At 43.5% G+C, this 14,276-nt stretch overlaps 1 protein-coding gene across 1 annotated transcript; it reads left to right on the forward strand.

The window, feature by feature from the left end:
* The first annotated feature begins 9,425 nt into the window (after positions 1 to 9,425).
* On the forward strand, positions 9,426 to 10,980 carry RNASE1 (ribonuclease, RNase A family, 1 (pancreatic)). Its single transcript, XM_005856569.2, has 2 exons — positions 9,426 to 9,594; positions 10,262 to 10,980. Exon 2 carries the CDS (start codon positions 10,291 to 10,293, stop codon positions 10,756 to 10,758), a length of 468 nt encoding a protein of 155 aa, XP_005856631.1. The 5' UTR covers positions 9,426 to 9,594; positions 10,262 to 10,290; the 3' UTR covers positions 10,759 to 10,980.
* The last annotated feature ends 3,296 nt before the right edge of the window (positions 10,981 to 14,276 follow it).

Consider the following 14,276-nt stretch of genomic DNA (forward strand, 5'->3'; position numbering starts at 1 on the left):
TTGCAAAGAACAGATTTCTGAGTTTACCTTAGCCTTTATGTGCTCGTGCTCTTTAGTATTTAACCCCATTTATGTTGGGCCATCAGTGAGGGATGTTGTTAACTCTCTAAACTAAAACCAAGAACAAGAACTTTAAGAACAAATCCTGCCTTGGTAATCGCATGCACTTGAAACAGCACATCAAGAAAGGCCATCACTGAGGGCAAAATTTCAAACCCAGTTGTCAGCTCTCAGGCTGTTGTCCTGAGTAGAGAAAATAACTGAAATACTCAACAATGATGACACCATCTAGGATACAAAACTCTGCTGCCAATATACATTACACTTCAGGAGAAAGTTTATAGGATGCTAAGCAAAAAAGCAGAGCAAAAAATAATATGTATTATATCACATATTTTAATTTTAAATATAATTAAAACCACTGGTTAGAAATGAGTAAATATGAATAGTATCTTTGGTTTGTGAAATTATAGTTGACTATTTTTCTTATAGATTTGTTATTTTTTCCAGATTCCTTAATGCTTCTGTATTAAATGTGTTATTTCTCTATTTAGAAAACAATTTTAAAGTTTTGTTTAAAATATTGGCTTTTTAAATCAGACATTCTGGGGTCCTTTCCAGCCCCACAAGATGCCTAGAATTTTGGACTCCTCCTCCAGGTAGGTGATACTGATAGATGAATTTTTGGAATCCAGGGGTTCATTCAGAGAATTCTTGACTAATTTTTATGTGGTTGTTAACCTTAAAATAAAAAGCTAAAGTGAGAGGCAACAAACATGTATTTGAGATCTAAAAGAATAACTCTTTGAATTTGTACTGGATAGTCTTTTTGTGTTCTTTGTCTTTGTAAGTGAATCACCTAAACCAGACCCCCTAGATTCATCTTTTCCCAGGACTTGTGCACCTTCTTTGCTGTTGGATGTTCCATTAGTAACAAAGCAGGACCTGGAAGACACTTTACTAGCCCCTTTGCTATGACCTGCCATTCAAATGTCAATGCTTTTGGCCATCTATGAACATCTATGGTCAAAAACTTGGAATTCAGAAAATAAGATAAAATCATAAACTCAAAGAATTAAAAATGGAACTCCCATTTCACCCAGTAATCCTACTTCTAGGAATATATCCCAAGAAATCAGAAACACCAATCAGAAAGGATATATGCACCCCTATGTTCATAGTAGCACAATTTACAATAACTAAGATTTGGAAACAGTCTAAGTGCCCATCAGCAGAAGAGTGGATTAAAAAACTATGGTATATCTACACAATGGAATACTATGCTACTTAAAAAAGAAATAACTCTTACCATTTGCAACAGCATGGATGGACATGGAGAACATTATGCTAAGTGAAATTAGCCAGTCAGAGAAAGATAAATATCACATGATCGCACTCATTTGTGGACTATAATGAACAACATAAACTGATGTTACAAAAATAGATCCAGAGACATAGAAGTATCAGACTGTTGAACCTCAGAGGAAAAGCAGGGGAGGGTGGGAGAAAGGGGGAGATATCAACCAAAGGACTTATATGCATGCAAATAAGCATGGCCAATGAACACAGATAGTAGGGGGGTGAGGGCATGTGCTGGGGGATGGGAACAGCTGGGAGAGGTAAATGAGGGAAAAAGGAGACATGTAATACTTTCAATAATAAAGTATTAAAAAAAAGAAAACACAAATAACACATTTCTATTTGTTTATCAGGAACTTTATTATTTTGTGTCTTTTTTCAATACTACCATCCACTTGGTAGCTTAGAGAAATACATACTGGAACTTTCTAATGAATAATTACTTACTATTGACTTGTTCCCAAAATTAATAAATGAGAGCCTCTAGTTCTATATTATGAACTCTATTCCTAGATTTATCTCTAATTTCTGGGTCTCTGATAAGACTGTATTCTTGAAATTTTTATTTACCCAATGAATTGATGATGGAGCCATAGACAGGCTGACATTGTTTTTTTTTTCTACTATAGAAATCAACGTCTAATAAATTAGTGCATTACATTGAAATACATATTTTTTTTTGTGCCACCTCAGCTATAGAATTAAAGCTTTAAACTTCTTATACTCTGAAGACATTTGATTTTTTTTCATTGAAAGATAGGAGTTTGTGCATTTTATTTAATATAAGAAATATACAAAAATTCACATTGGGGTAAAAATTCATTTTCTGCTGGTATTTTGACAGAAATTCAGGAGGGTGGGAGTGGGGGTAAATAAGAATTTTTCTCTCCCTTTCTGTGTTTCTGTGTGAATGATATTTGTTTTTTATTTAAACCGAAGGCAATTAATTGGTGAATACTGCCACAAAAGCAACTTTGGCTCTTTAAAAAACATAGAGGTCTTATGGAAATAGATGTTATATTGAGATCCAATCTTTCTTTCTGGGAAGTGTTGAGAGGAAGAGCTTTAGAAACAGAAAACACTGAAAAATTGTTTTTACTGAGTGCAACTTTAGAAATCATCTTTCTTCACGCTTCCATTTCTCAGAAAACAATTCTAAGGCTCAGAGAAGTCACATGGTTTGACCACAGTCACAGAGACCTGTGTCCCAGCTGGTGGATGGGGCTGGGTGTCCTGCACCAACACTTATGCTCACACATGTGCTTGCTGACAGAGGGATACTCTCTCCTGCTCATATAAAACAACCATAGCTCTGCTGAGGTCTGCTTTTCTAGATCCTCTGTGAGAGATAAACTGGCAAAAAGGGGGGGAAAAGTAGAGTTGAGTTTGGGCAGTACCAGAATAGCAGAGAGGGATTAAGTGTTAGCCTTTCTGGAGAAGTGAGATCCATATTCAGAGAGAGGTAACTCCTGCCAGATCAGAGTGTATTGAAAGAAGGCATCAGGACTGTTTAATACACAACTCAAAGCAGGTCAGCCAGTAGGTCAGAAGGTTGGACTTAGTGAGTCAATAGAAGGCTCCACTTAATTAAATGTAAGACTTGTCCCCTGAACTGGAGAAAGCTGAACTCTCTTCACTAGATATGCCTGCATGGACTTCCTCATCCACATGGTTTGTTCTTGACAATATTTCCCAGCTTTGGGAAAAGAAGCACTATTGTGCTTATTGTACCAGTCTTGATGATTAACTCAAGGAGGAGAGCAGGAGATGGAAGATGTAAGTTCCCCAAAATTTTTAATCAAATGAGTGTTCTCAAGACTTTGCTTTCTTGCTGGAGCCAGCATGTGAGGCTTCTTAAAGATGGGAGAGATGCTGCTTGGAGTAAATATTCTCCTGGGGACTTCTTCCTCCTAAGCTGGCTCTCCTTCCTCCAGTGTCTCTAGTACAATCGACCAATGCACCCAGAGCCTAGAGCTGGGAGCCCCGAGCCACTCATTTCCTTCCTGCCTCCACTTCCCTCACCCCAGCTGCTGCATTTGAAGTAAACCTGATGGTACCTCAGTATGAGTTCCCAGTCCCCATCACTCCATAGGTGGGGGCAGCAGCAAAGCTATCCGGCCTTTGCCCACCACACTTCACAACAGGGAGGACAGTGGGAGAACTCTCGGGGAAATAAGAACTAGAAGAAGAGATCAATTTCACGAGATATTGCAGTCCTTTGGGTGCATATCCTGAGAGCATGTTCCCCACCCAGGGCACACCCTGGAAGTTGGGGACCTGAGGCTGGTTTCTGTTTCTGCTGCCAAGGTGCTGTCTGACCTTGGGACTGCTGTGACCTTCAGTCTCCTTGTGTTATAATGGGGAAAATGATGGAAGTTCCTTGCGTCCTTCATTCTTTGAGTTCAAAGTAACTGTCTTCTATATCTTCATATTGAAGTCTTTTGCTTGGTATTGAAGGTACTTCTATTTGGGCCTACAGTTTTCTTTTCTGTGCCATCCTCACCTCCTCCTAGTCATGTGGAGGAATTTGTTATTTTTTAAATACACAGTGCTCTACCAGGAGCATCTATTTCTCTTTGTGGACTTTTATCATTTTTTAAAAATCTGAATTGCCCTTCCTCTACTCCTAATAAAAAAACAAAACACCTATTTATCCTTAAAAGTTGTCCTGAAGGTAACCTTTGCTCTGAAACCTTCCCTGATTTCCCCCACTCGGCCCTTTTTCTCCCATTGCTTTCTGATAACCCGGTCTTCACCTGCTCCAAGCTCTTATCAAGGTCTGGTTTGTATTACAACTGTAGGGCTGCTTTTGCGGAGAGAATTCTCAGCACTTGGATCTAAATCAAAGTCCTTGAATTAATTGCTTAGCTCTCCTCAGGAGAAGATAAGGTCTGTGGCTCTGGTGGAGACTGAAGAGTCCAGGCTCCCAGCTCCCTCGGGTGTCCTGCTCTCCTCTCTTATCAGTTGTTTTCTTTCTTTCTTTCCTCACCTGAAAATATGTGTTTATTGATTTTTTTTTTGAGAGAGAGAGAAAGGAGAGAAAGAGAGAGAGAGAAACATCAATGTGAGAGAGTAACATCCATTGATCATTTCCTCTATCTCCCTCTCCCACCATACACCCCAACCAGGTATTGAACCCACAACCTCAGTATGTGCCCTGACCAGGAATGGAACCTGCAACATTTTCGGTATACAGAATGACACTCCAACCAACTGAACCACCCAGCCAGGGAATAATATTTCTTTTTATGAACTGTTCAATGATTAATGCCACTGTGATAAGCTATCAGAAGAGCTGGCACAAGTGGGTTACCCTTAAATAAGGAATGGAGGCACTGGTGCTGGTCCTACAAGGGAAGGGAGGCTCTGCTAAAATGGGTAGAATCAAGGAGACCACTGAATTGCCTATCCTGAAAGGTAATTAGGTCTTTTCCCAAGTCTCTGTCTTCCCTCAGACACCTTGAGCAATATCCAGGGCTGGCACTCGGGGTGGGAAAGGACATAGGGAAGATGCACTCTGTCCTTGGGGCTGAGGAAAACTGATACTTTGGCTGGAGATCCTGGCTAGAGGTCCTGACTAGGCTGCTGATCAACTGAAGGCTGTCTCCGTGTCATTCCTTCTTCGCCGACTCCGTCCACACCTTTGGGGACCTCTGGACCCGCTGGGGTTGGACCCCAGCACAAGGGCTCAGATGTTGGAACCCCTTTCTTTCCCAGTTCACACTGTTGGATGGATGGAAGTGAAATGGGCTTGGAAAGAGAAATGGGAATAATAAAATGGGAATCATCAACAGGAATGATAACCTGCACAGCCTTGAAAGCATTTTACCCTTTGTCCTTGGCTCTAGGAGGAGTTCAGAGATTAATTTCCAGGCATCGATGGAAGGGGCAAAAATGTACTTCCCTTCACTTTCCCTCCTGCACCTGGGATCAGGCCAGTCACTGATGTGGCTCCATAATGTCCTGTGGTCTTGGGAGCCTGCCTTGAGCCCTCCAGTTCATCCTCTTTCCACCCTTTTGTGCTTCATATGCACATGAATAAACTTTGTCTAGTCTCTGCGGTTAATCTAGCTTTTATCAGTTAATTCCCATGCCCTGAAACAGGAACCTAAATGAGTGGAAAACTTTTCCTCCTAACACCACTCACGATGATAAGAGTTGATTTGATTAAAAATGTCTTGGCTATCACAGGGCAAAACAATTTTAAAACCTCATTTAAAAGAATTCTATTCTTTCTACCAAGGTCCCTTTCTTCTCTCCTCTACCTCTTTCCTCCTCTCTCCAGGATTTCAAAATTGCCTGCTATTTTAAGTTCAGGTTTTTAGCAAAACCGAGGTCTGCCTATTACTTGACGCCACCCCCTGTAAAAAGCAATTCAGAGATCACCCAATGTTAAACAGTTTCTGCATAGAACCTCAACACCACTCCCTATGAGCAATCACTGACCTACCATTGATAGATGCTTTCTAAGCACTACTTGAAGCACTTTGCACATCTGACCTTATTTCAGTGTAATAACAAATCTAAATGGTACATATTGTTATCCCCACTTTAGAGACCAGGAAACTGAGGAGCAGGTGTTAGAAATAAGGCAAGGCCCCAAATTCAGGGGTCCTGGTAGAACACAAAGCATACTGGTAGAACACAGAGACAGGCAGCTAGGCAAATATCTTTACTCCTGCAGGAGGGCACGCACACACATGGACTGCAAGCACAGGTACACTGAGTAGGCGTCTGCCTAGTTTTTTAATCCTGATGCACAAGACCTGTCCCTCACTCTTGATTGGAGCTCAGGCTCACAGTCTTTTGTGATTGGCTAATTCAAAGGGAGGGGTTGGCCTTTGCTATTCAAGATGGCGGTGCCCAGGGGAGCTGCAAATCATGCAACCAACATAGCGACTGCCTAAACTGTTCTTTGACAGAAAAGATGATTGCTTATTCTCACACAGGGAAATAAATCAAGTTCTGTAACTTGCCCAGCTCTTAAGGTGCTAAACTACAATTTGGACTGAGAGTCTCAATCCAGAGCATGGACAGCCCTCACCCTGAAGTCAGTTCCTCCCCGAATGTCCCTGCAGTTCAGAGTCAGTGAGTCTGTCAGCTGTTTTAGGGAAAATATATTCAAGGAGAAGAAACTTAATGTTTCTGATGTTAAAACAGTTACTGAAGAGGCACCTGAAACAAAAACAGCACCTTCACGTTGGGATGTGGAATTTCTAGGGAGTTATTTGCAGTGAATGAATGCCCTTTTGGAATGGTTTTTGAAAGATGATCCAGTGGACGAAAGAGGGGAAACTGTGGGAGTTCCCAGTTAACAACGAAGCAGGTTTTGATGATGGTTTGGAATTTAATGAACATAACTTCTGGATAAATACCTTAAGGATTTTCCAACACAAAGACCAGTTCACTACTTCATGGAGCTGGCAACCTGTGTTCTTTCCAAAAACCCATGTCTAAGTGTTAAACGGAAAGTGGAACACACTGAGTGGTTTAGAAATTATTTTAATGAAAGACAGGACAATCTAAAAGGAAGTCCATATGTTCAATGGAAATCCATGGAAATAGTTTTCCTAGAATAAATAATAAATCTAAAGCATAGAGGGAATTTTGATATTTCTCAAGGCTCCTGCCTGGCCGCGGGGGACCTGATTGCATCCCCAGAGGCGAGGCAGGGAGGGACCCAGGACACGTGGAAGCCATACTGCTTGGCCGCAGGGGACCGATTATGTCCCAGAAGGGGAGGCAGGGAGGAACCCAAAACACGTGGAAGCCAGATCTTTTTTTTTTTTTTTTGATTGTGTAATTATTTATTACAAATAAACAGTGGTTTCACATCTGTCAAAAACGGGTCCTGTTTTTACATGTGTGTGCAGGTTCTGATGTACAAGAAAGGGTCATGTGCTTAGTTCATCCATGCAAAACTCACAGGTACATCACTAAATACTTTAAAAATAGAATGATCTCTTTTTGAACCAATCTGTTTAGATTCAGGATTAGTAAAACAGTATGGAACTAATGAAATACAGTGTTAGGAATTAGGAAGTGTGACACTGATGGTTCTGGGCATGTGAAGGGTGAGGGACAGAAGGGTATACACGGTCTTCCCTTCAGTTCTGCTGGAGAGATGAGCTCCAAGGGCCCAAGCTGCTCCATGCCCAGAGGAGGTGGGTGTGGTCAGTGGCTCTGTTTCAGAACTTCTTGCCAAGCAGAGAGCTTACCCGACCCACAGGAACCTTTTTACTCCAGAAAACAGAAACAGCCAGTTTCCAATGGGCATGGGAAAACCAGTGTCCCCTCCTGTGCACGGTGTCCTGATGGGGTGACGGGGAAGGTGGGCGAGGGGAGCAGTGCAGAGTTGTTAGGCAGCTGGAGTGGGAGTGGAAAGGCCATGAAATGTCCACAGTCCTGGCTGTGCCCACGGCCTGGGCTGCTCCTCCAGGCCCTGGCTGAGGGATTAGGGCTGATTCTCTCGGGAAGGGAATATTCCATGGGTGGAAGATTTACAGGCTCAGGGTGGGCCGTGTGTTAGTTTGGGGCAAATCCCTCAACATTCCTGCTGCCAAGCCCTCAAAGGAATGAGGCAGAGGCACCCCTCACCCCCAAGACCCCTTCGTGGACATTTTAGCATCTACATGATTTTTAATCCCTTCAGGGAGACTTTCTATCCTGCAGTCCCATCCCACCCCACTGTTGCTGTTTGTCTGCCAGCTGGGTCGAGCATCAAGGGGAAGGGGGGTTTATACTCACTGAAAGACTACTGATCCTACTGGGAAACCAACCTGTTTACTGTACTGTTGTAAATATCATACCCTTTGTATCCTGTATATTGGCTTCTTTTAAATAAAGTGAAATGTCTTAGGGAAACAAAAAGGCAAGGCAGGACGGGACCCAGAAGACCCAGAAGCTGCCTTATATGGTAGTAACTCTATCAGTAAGCACTCTGAAAGTCAGTGGCATAAATGCACCAATTAAAGGACAGATTATGAGGGTGAATCAAAAACAAAACCCACTTTAAATATAAAGACACATATAGATTAAAAGTAAATGAATTAAGCTGCAGCCTGTTTTGCTCAGTGGGGGTCCTGGACTGTGACTGGGCACAGGCCAGGCTGAGGGACCCCACCCCTGAGTGCACAAATTTTTGTGCACCGGGCCTCTAGTTATTAATAATGAACTACAATGTTCACTAATGACTCATTGCTATCATCATGTTGCATTCATTTCCCTTATGTGCCTTACTCGAAGGCACACCATTTCTCTCCTTTAATATTAGCAGAGAATATTTTAGCAGCTGATTTCCTGTCATTAGTCTTGGACTGACTTGTTTGATGTGTGCAACAGGAAATCTTTTGCTTTTAGAGAACAAGAAAAATAGGTTTATTTGTGTTACGCTTATTAATTTGTGCAGTTATTCAGTGTCTGGTAAGTTAATGTTCAAGAAAAAATACTAATTCTTATTAAAATGTTCTATTACTTTATGTTAATGATTACTCATTTATTTCAGCCCTTTGTATTCATCATGTCTCTATTGCAATAAACCTACATTTCTATAAACATTAAAGCTTTTGTTCTTTTGCAGCCCACATAAATTTAAACCTTGTTTATTTGGCCTGTGTTAGCCTTTGAGTTTGACATGCTTGATGTAGAGTCTTCCTTCTTACCCAAACTGTTCAGGCACTCTACCCTCCTTCTCCAGATCTGGGAAGCCAGACAGCTAGAGACAGCTGTATACCTCTCCCACTTCCCCCAGGACAGCTGCTGTTAAGAGATTTCTGGTCAAAGCCAGAATCCTGGGAAGAGAGAGGACCTCCTTTTTCCTCCCTCTCCCTTGATTACATATTATGTGCCATTTGCTAATCTCCAAGGACTATTTGGTGAAATGGTCCCCAGAGAAATATAAAGACTTGGTTGGGGTTTGAGCATCAGGGCCTTAGTGGCTTTTCCTGCTACCCCTGTGAACCAGCAGAGAGATGAGATTTGCATGGCAAGAAAGGCTCCTATAGGCAAACTCATTCCCCCCAGCAATTTTGAAAAGAAGAGAGCTTGGGCCATTCCCACCATCCTCAGGGTGCCTTTATTTTCCTCTGGACTGAAACTCAAATGCTCCTCCCACCCTTTTCACCTTGGAAGCCAAGCCCCTTTGTAATCTACATAAGCTCCACTCCCCAGGGATCCAGTGACTGCAGAAACTAGTCTTCTACTTGCTCTTGCCTGAAATCCAAGCTAGAGTCCCAGGTAGGGGGCCCAAGAGGTGGTCTTAGGAGGAGCTTCTGCTTAAGGTTTGGAGAGGAGGGAGGGAGTGTGGGCAAGGCTAAACACTAAGTTTGGGCTAAGCAAATGTAGCTGGGGACAGGGCTGGGATGGGAGCAAGCATTCTGGATGCAGAGAACACATAGGTCTGGAGAAGGAGCAGCCCCACGTGGGCAAGCATCTCTCTTTGGAATACAATGGCATCCCTTTATGATGCCAGTGCCAGGCACTGGGTTGAGTTTCCCTAGTGTTGCAGAACAACGAGCTCTTTCCGCCATGACCCTGTATGTCATGGCAGTAACTGCGATACAATTTGGCTCATGATTTAGACAAAAATATCTTCTATTGACCCACTAGAACACTGAGTACAACTGTATTTCAGATAAAAACCCTCCAGTATTCAAAAACAGGACCCCTGAGATTTTGGGTCACTTTGGAGGTCACACCCCGAAGGGAAGACCCACCTCCCTGTCACTGGTAGGGGTCAAATTCTTTGGAGGTGAGTACATGTGTTGTATCACTTGGAAAATCTTGCAGGAAGAAGGGTGTCTTTCTGGCTGACCTGAAGGGAGACTGTGAGCCAGGGAGATCACAGGTGGCACCTGGGGTTCTCTTCTAACGTGATGGTTTTCCTCCTCTTTCCCTTCACCGGCTAGGCTCCTCCAGGGGACTGAGGCCACCATGGCTCAGGAGAAGTCCCTCATCCTGTTCCCACTGCTAGTCCTGGTGCTGTTAGTGCTGGGGTGGGTCCAGCCTTCCCTGGGCAGGGAATCACGGGCCATGAAGTTCCAGCGGCAACACATGGACCCAGACGGCCCCAGCAACAACTCCAACTACTGCAACCAAATGATGAGGCGCCGGCATATGACAGAGGGATGGTGCAAGCCAGTGAACACCTTCGTGCACGAGCCTCTGGTAGATGTCCAGGCCATTTGCCTCCAGGGAAACATTCTCTGCAAGAATGGGAAGCCCAACTGCCACAAGAGCAGCTCCAGCATGAAGATCACGGACTGTCGTGTGAAGAGCAGCTCCGAGTACCCCGACTGTGACTACCAGACCAGCCACAAAAAGAGGCACATCATCGTGGTCTGTGAGGGAAACCCGTATGTGCCCGTCCACTTTCATGCTTCAGTAGAGGTCTCCACCTGAGACCAGAGCAGTGAGATGCCCCACCTCATTGTGTCGCCTGTCTCTCCCTCCTCCTTGCTAGCACTGAGGGAAATGACTCAAGTTAGGGCTCCTATCCAACACTAAAGTGTTTCCCTGGCCTGAGACTTGGTCCTGCGTGGTTTGAGGGTGAGGGGTGGGTTGTGAGGTGGGAACCATGTGAACCACTTTACTGCTTCTTTCAATAAAACTCAGTTGCAACTACCTGGCTTCCTGAAGCTGTCTCCATTCAGGTTACTGTTAATGTGATTGCTTTCCTGCCAGAAGGTGAGAACTGCATTTCTGGTTAACTTTAGTGAGCAGCAAGTAGAATCATTAAATGCCTCCTCTCTGACTCTTGGCTTTTAGAGAATTCTTTTTGGAGATAATCCCTTTTCAAGTAGATTCCTTGATGCCAAACATAAAATTTTAAATGTGGAAGAAAGACTATTCCATGGTATGATTCCTGTCCCATAATCTGGACCTGGGCCAGAACAGAGATTGCTTCCCATAAATCCCCCTTAGAGACTGTCAGATCACAATTGATGTTCATTCTGACTCCTCCCCTGCCTCCAGTGACTTGTCCCTTCCCGAAATAGGCTATTGTCCTGATCTTGTCAAGCATGTAAAGTGATTTTTGTACCTCGTAGCATTCACGTATTATTATCCCAGATTACTCCCCACCCCTTTTAGCCTAAGTAAATTCATTGGCACCTGCCAGGTGTCCCAGGGATCCATTCTATCTCACAGCCACCCAAGACGGACCTTGTATGTAAGTTTCCCTTAGTGAATTCTATTAATTACCAGACTGGAGTGACCAGCCTCTTTCATTGGTCTTTCCTTGCCCTCCCCTTAGTGAAGTAGGTTTTTAGTCCTGGGACCTTTCCCGGGGTCTGCATGTACTAACAAGTGTGGGCTGGTTAGATAAAAGGGTGCTGCAGAGGACACTCATGCTGGGTGAACCTACTAAAATCTCTGACACAGAAGGAAGGACAGTGTGACATCAGGAAGACCCTGCCCAGCTTCAGAGTGGGAGGGGGAGGAGGGTATGAAATTATGATACTAAATTTTCTTTTCTCTACTCTTTCTTTTTTCTTTCTGTTTGAGTGAGCTATTACTAAATCAGAAAAATGACCATCTCTTACTTGGAAAATTGGAACTGTCCATTTAGGAGCTAGAAGGGATTTTAGAAGGAAAAAAAGTAGATTTCCACTGTGTATAAACTTTCATTCAACTGCTGTAGAAGAACTTCTAAACAACGATGTAGTTTCACAGTAGCCTCTACAGAAGGCATGAGAGGAGTAAGGATGTACATGGCACCTCTGTCCTAATGTAACCCCTGCTTTCTATAGAGGAGCAACCTGAATCTCAGAAAGGTTAAGTGGCTTGCTCAGGGCTGCCGCTAGTTTGTGGCACAGCTGGGAGTAGACCCTAGGTTTCCTTGTTTCCCAGTCATCCTTTCTGCCACCAGAGTCAACTCAAGAAAAAAATTCCGAGTCTTCCTGCTTCACTACATGCTGTGGACTTGTGGCTCTTCCTGAGCTGGCGGCTCTCACAGATTCCCAGGGTACTTGGCCTGTGAGTCTGTTTAGTTCTTGGCAAAGCTTCCTTACATTTCTTGGACAGACTCAGCTTCTGTCATCACTTAGTCATTTTATTTGTCCCTTTGTTTTACAGCTGTATCTGACTCTAGACAAGGTCATAGGGAGAGGAAGGCCCTACTTCCAACCAGTTTAACTACTTCTGTTATTGTCTTTATATACTACATTTAAAAATGATGGAAGTGGCTATTTTTCTTCTGTAAACTGAATTCTTAGCCCTGGGAACTTCTGTATAAGTAGGAGGGTCTGTAGGTGAGAGCCGACAGACATTCCTACATTTCTGGGGTAATGGGAGTCTCACTCCTTACCAGCGGTGAGGATGCAGGAGGGTGGAGGGTGGAGGGAGAGAAAGAAAACTTTAATTTTTTAGATTTGTTTCCTTTAGATATAATTTTTCTTAAGTTTATCTCACTCTTCTTCCTAAGCTTAAAACTCATCAGTTTTCTTCCTGCCAGTGCTAACATTTTAGTGGAGATTCTAAGAATGCTTACTTGGTGTTCTGCTGCATTTGTATCTGTACATCACCAGAGCTGGTTTCTGGGTCCTTGTACTTTCCGGGTATTAACTGAAAAAATAGAAAGCAAAAATGAGAAGCAATAAGCATTTTTTTTTTAAGATCCAAAGGAATTGCAATTCGGGAGAATAAATTCAGGCAGAAACTCAAATAGTGTTCTCCCTTTATAGGGGCTCAAGTTTTTATGGGAAAAAGGGAGAAAGATGAGGTAAGTTGTATTAAAGAAGTTTATTGGTATTAGATGAGGTAGGGTTAGATTTGTACTTCATGGGTTGGCTTGAGATTCACCTGAAATTGTATTTAATTTGTTGGTTAGAAATCTGGTCATTCTCAAAGTCCAATTTCATCAATCTTTACAAATAGGATAGTCTTGGCCTTCTTGGAATTATAGTGACTTGGTTCAGCTTGTAAGATAAAGAAAAATAAGATGTTCAGAGCAGTTCTTCTGTAATGGCTACTTAGGCTCTCTTTTAACTCTATATCCAGTAGTTTGCTTTCTTCCACTTCTGTCATCTGTGACCTGTTTCTTTGTTTCCGCATTTTGGCTGCTTCCCTGTGTTGATAGAGTGGCTTTCTGTGCTAGGTGTCCTATAAGGCCCAGTGGCTCAGCCTCCCCAATTACCTGAGGTGGATACTCTTGGTGCACCCCTTTGTGGGCTTTGTACAGTCTTGTTGTAGTTAAGTCTTATTGTTGTAGGTATCACTGGGAGGAATTGACCTCCAGGCCAATTGGCTGTGAGAATCAGCTGTGTCTACAGTGGGAGAACTTCTGTGCTGGAGACACTCTTCTGGGGCAAGACTTGCTTCAGTGGGGCTTTGGTGCTCACTGAATCTGCCCCCTGCGTGTGTCCCTTATGGATCTGAGGAGTTATAATCTTGATGGTCCCACTCTGACCACTGGGTACACTGGCTCTTGGATCTCTAAGGAGGTGGTAATTTAGCCTCTGCCTGAGGCTACCCAGCAGGAGCTATGGAGAGATCTGCAGATTCCTCTTCTTTGTTTGGGGTTTGGAGGTGCCCAGATGAGGCCCAGCTATGAAGCAATGCAAGCTGCTGTGGGGCCTTGGGCCTTCTTTTGGATGTTGTGGGTCTCTCTGACCCAGCTGCAGTTTGTTAGGTAATTTTAGATTGCAAAGGGATAGGTCATTCATATGCAAGAGCCTCTGTGCACAGCTTGGGTGGGGTGGGGGTCTCAGGGAATCAACAGGGTGGAGCAAACAGCTATGGCTGATCCTCAGCCTTGCCTTAAGAAGCCCGGGGTCTCAGTGTCCCGCGGTAATCTCTGCAAGTACCTCTGAGAGAAAGCCACCCTGGAGTTCTGCCTGCTGGCAGACAGTCCAGTTTCTGCCTGTATGAGTCTGGGTCCCCAGAGACTCGCCCAGAACTGGAGTTCAGAGCAGTCAGGA

Source organism: Myotis brandtii, unplaced genomic scaffold (genome assembly GCF_000412655.1).
Source record: "Myotis brandtii unplaced genomic scaffold, ASM41265v1 scaffold1031, whole genome shotgun sequence".
Lineage (NCBI taxonomy): Eukaryota > Metazoa > Chordata > Mammalia > Chiroptera > Vespertilionidae > Myotis > Myotis brandtii.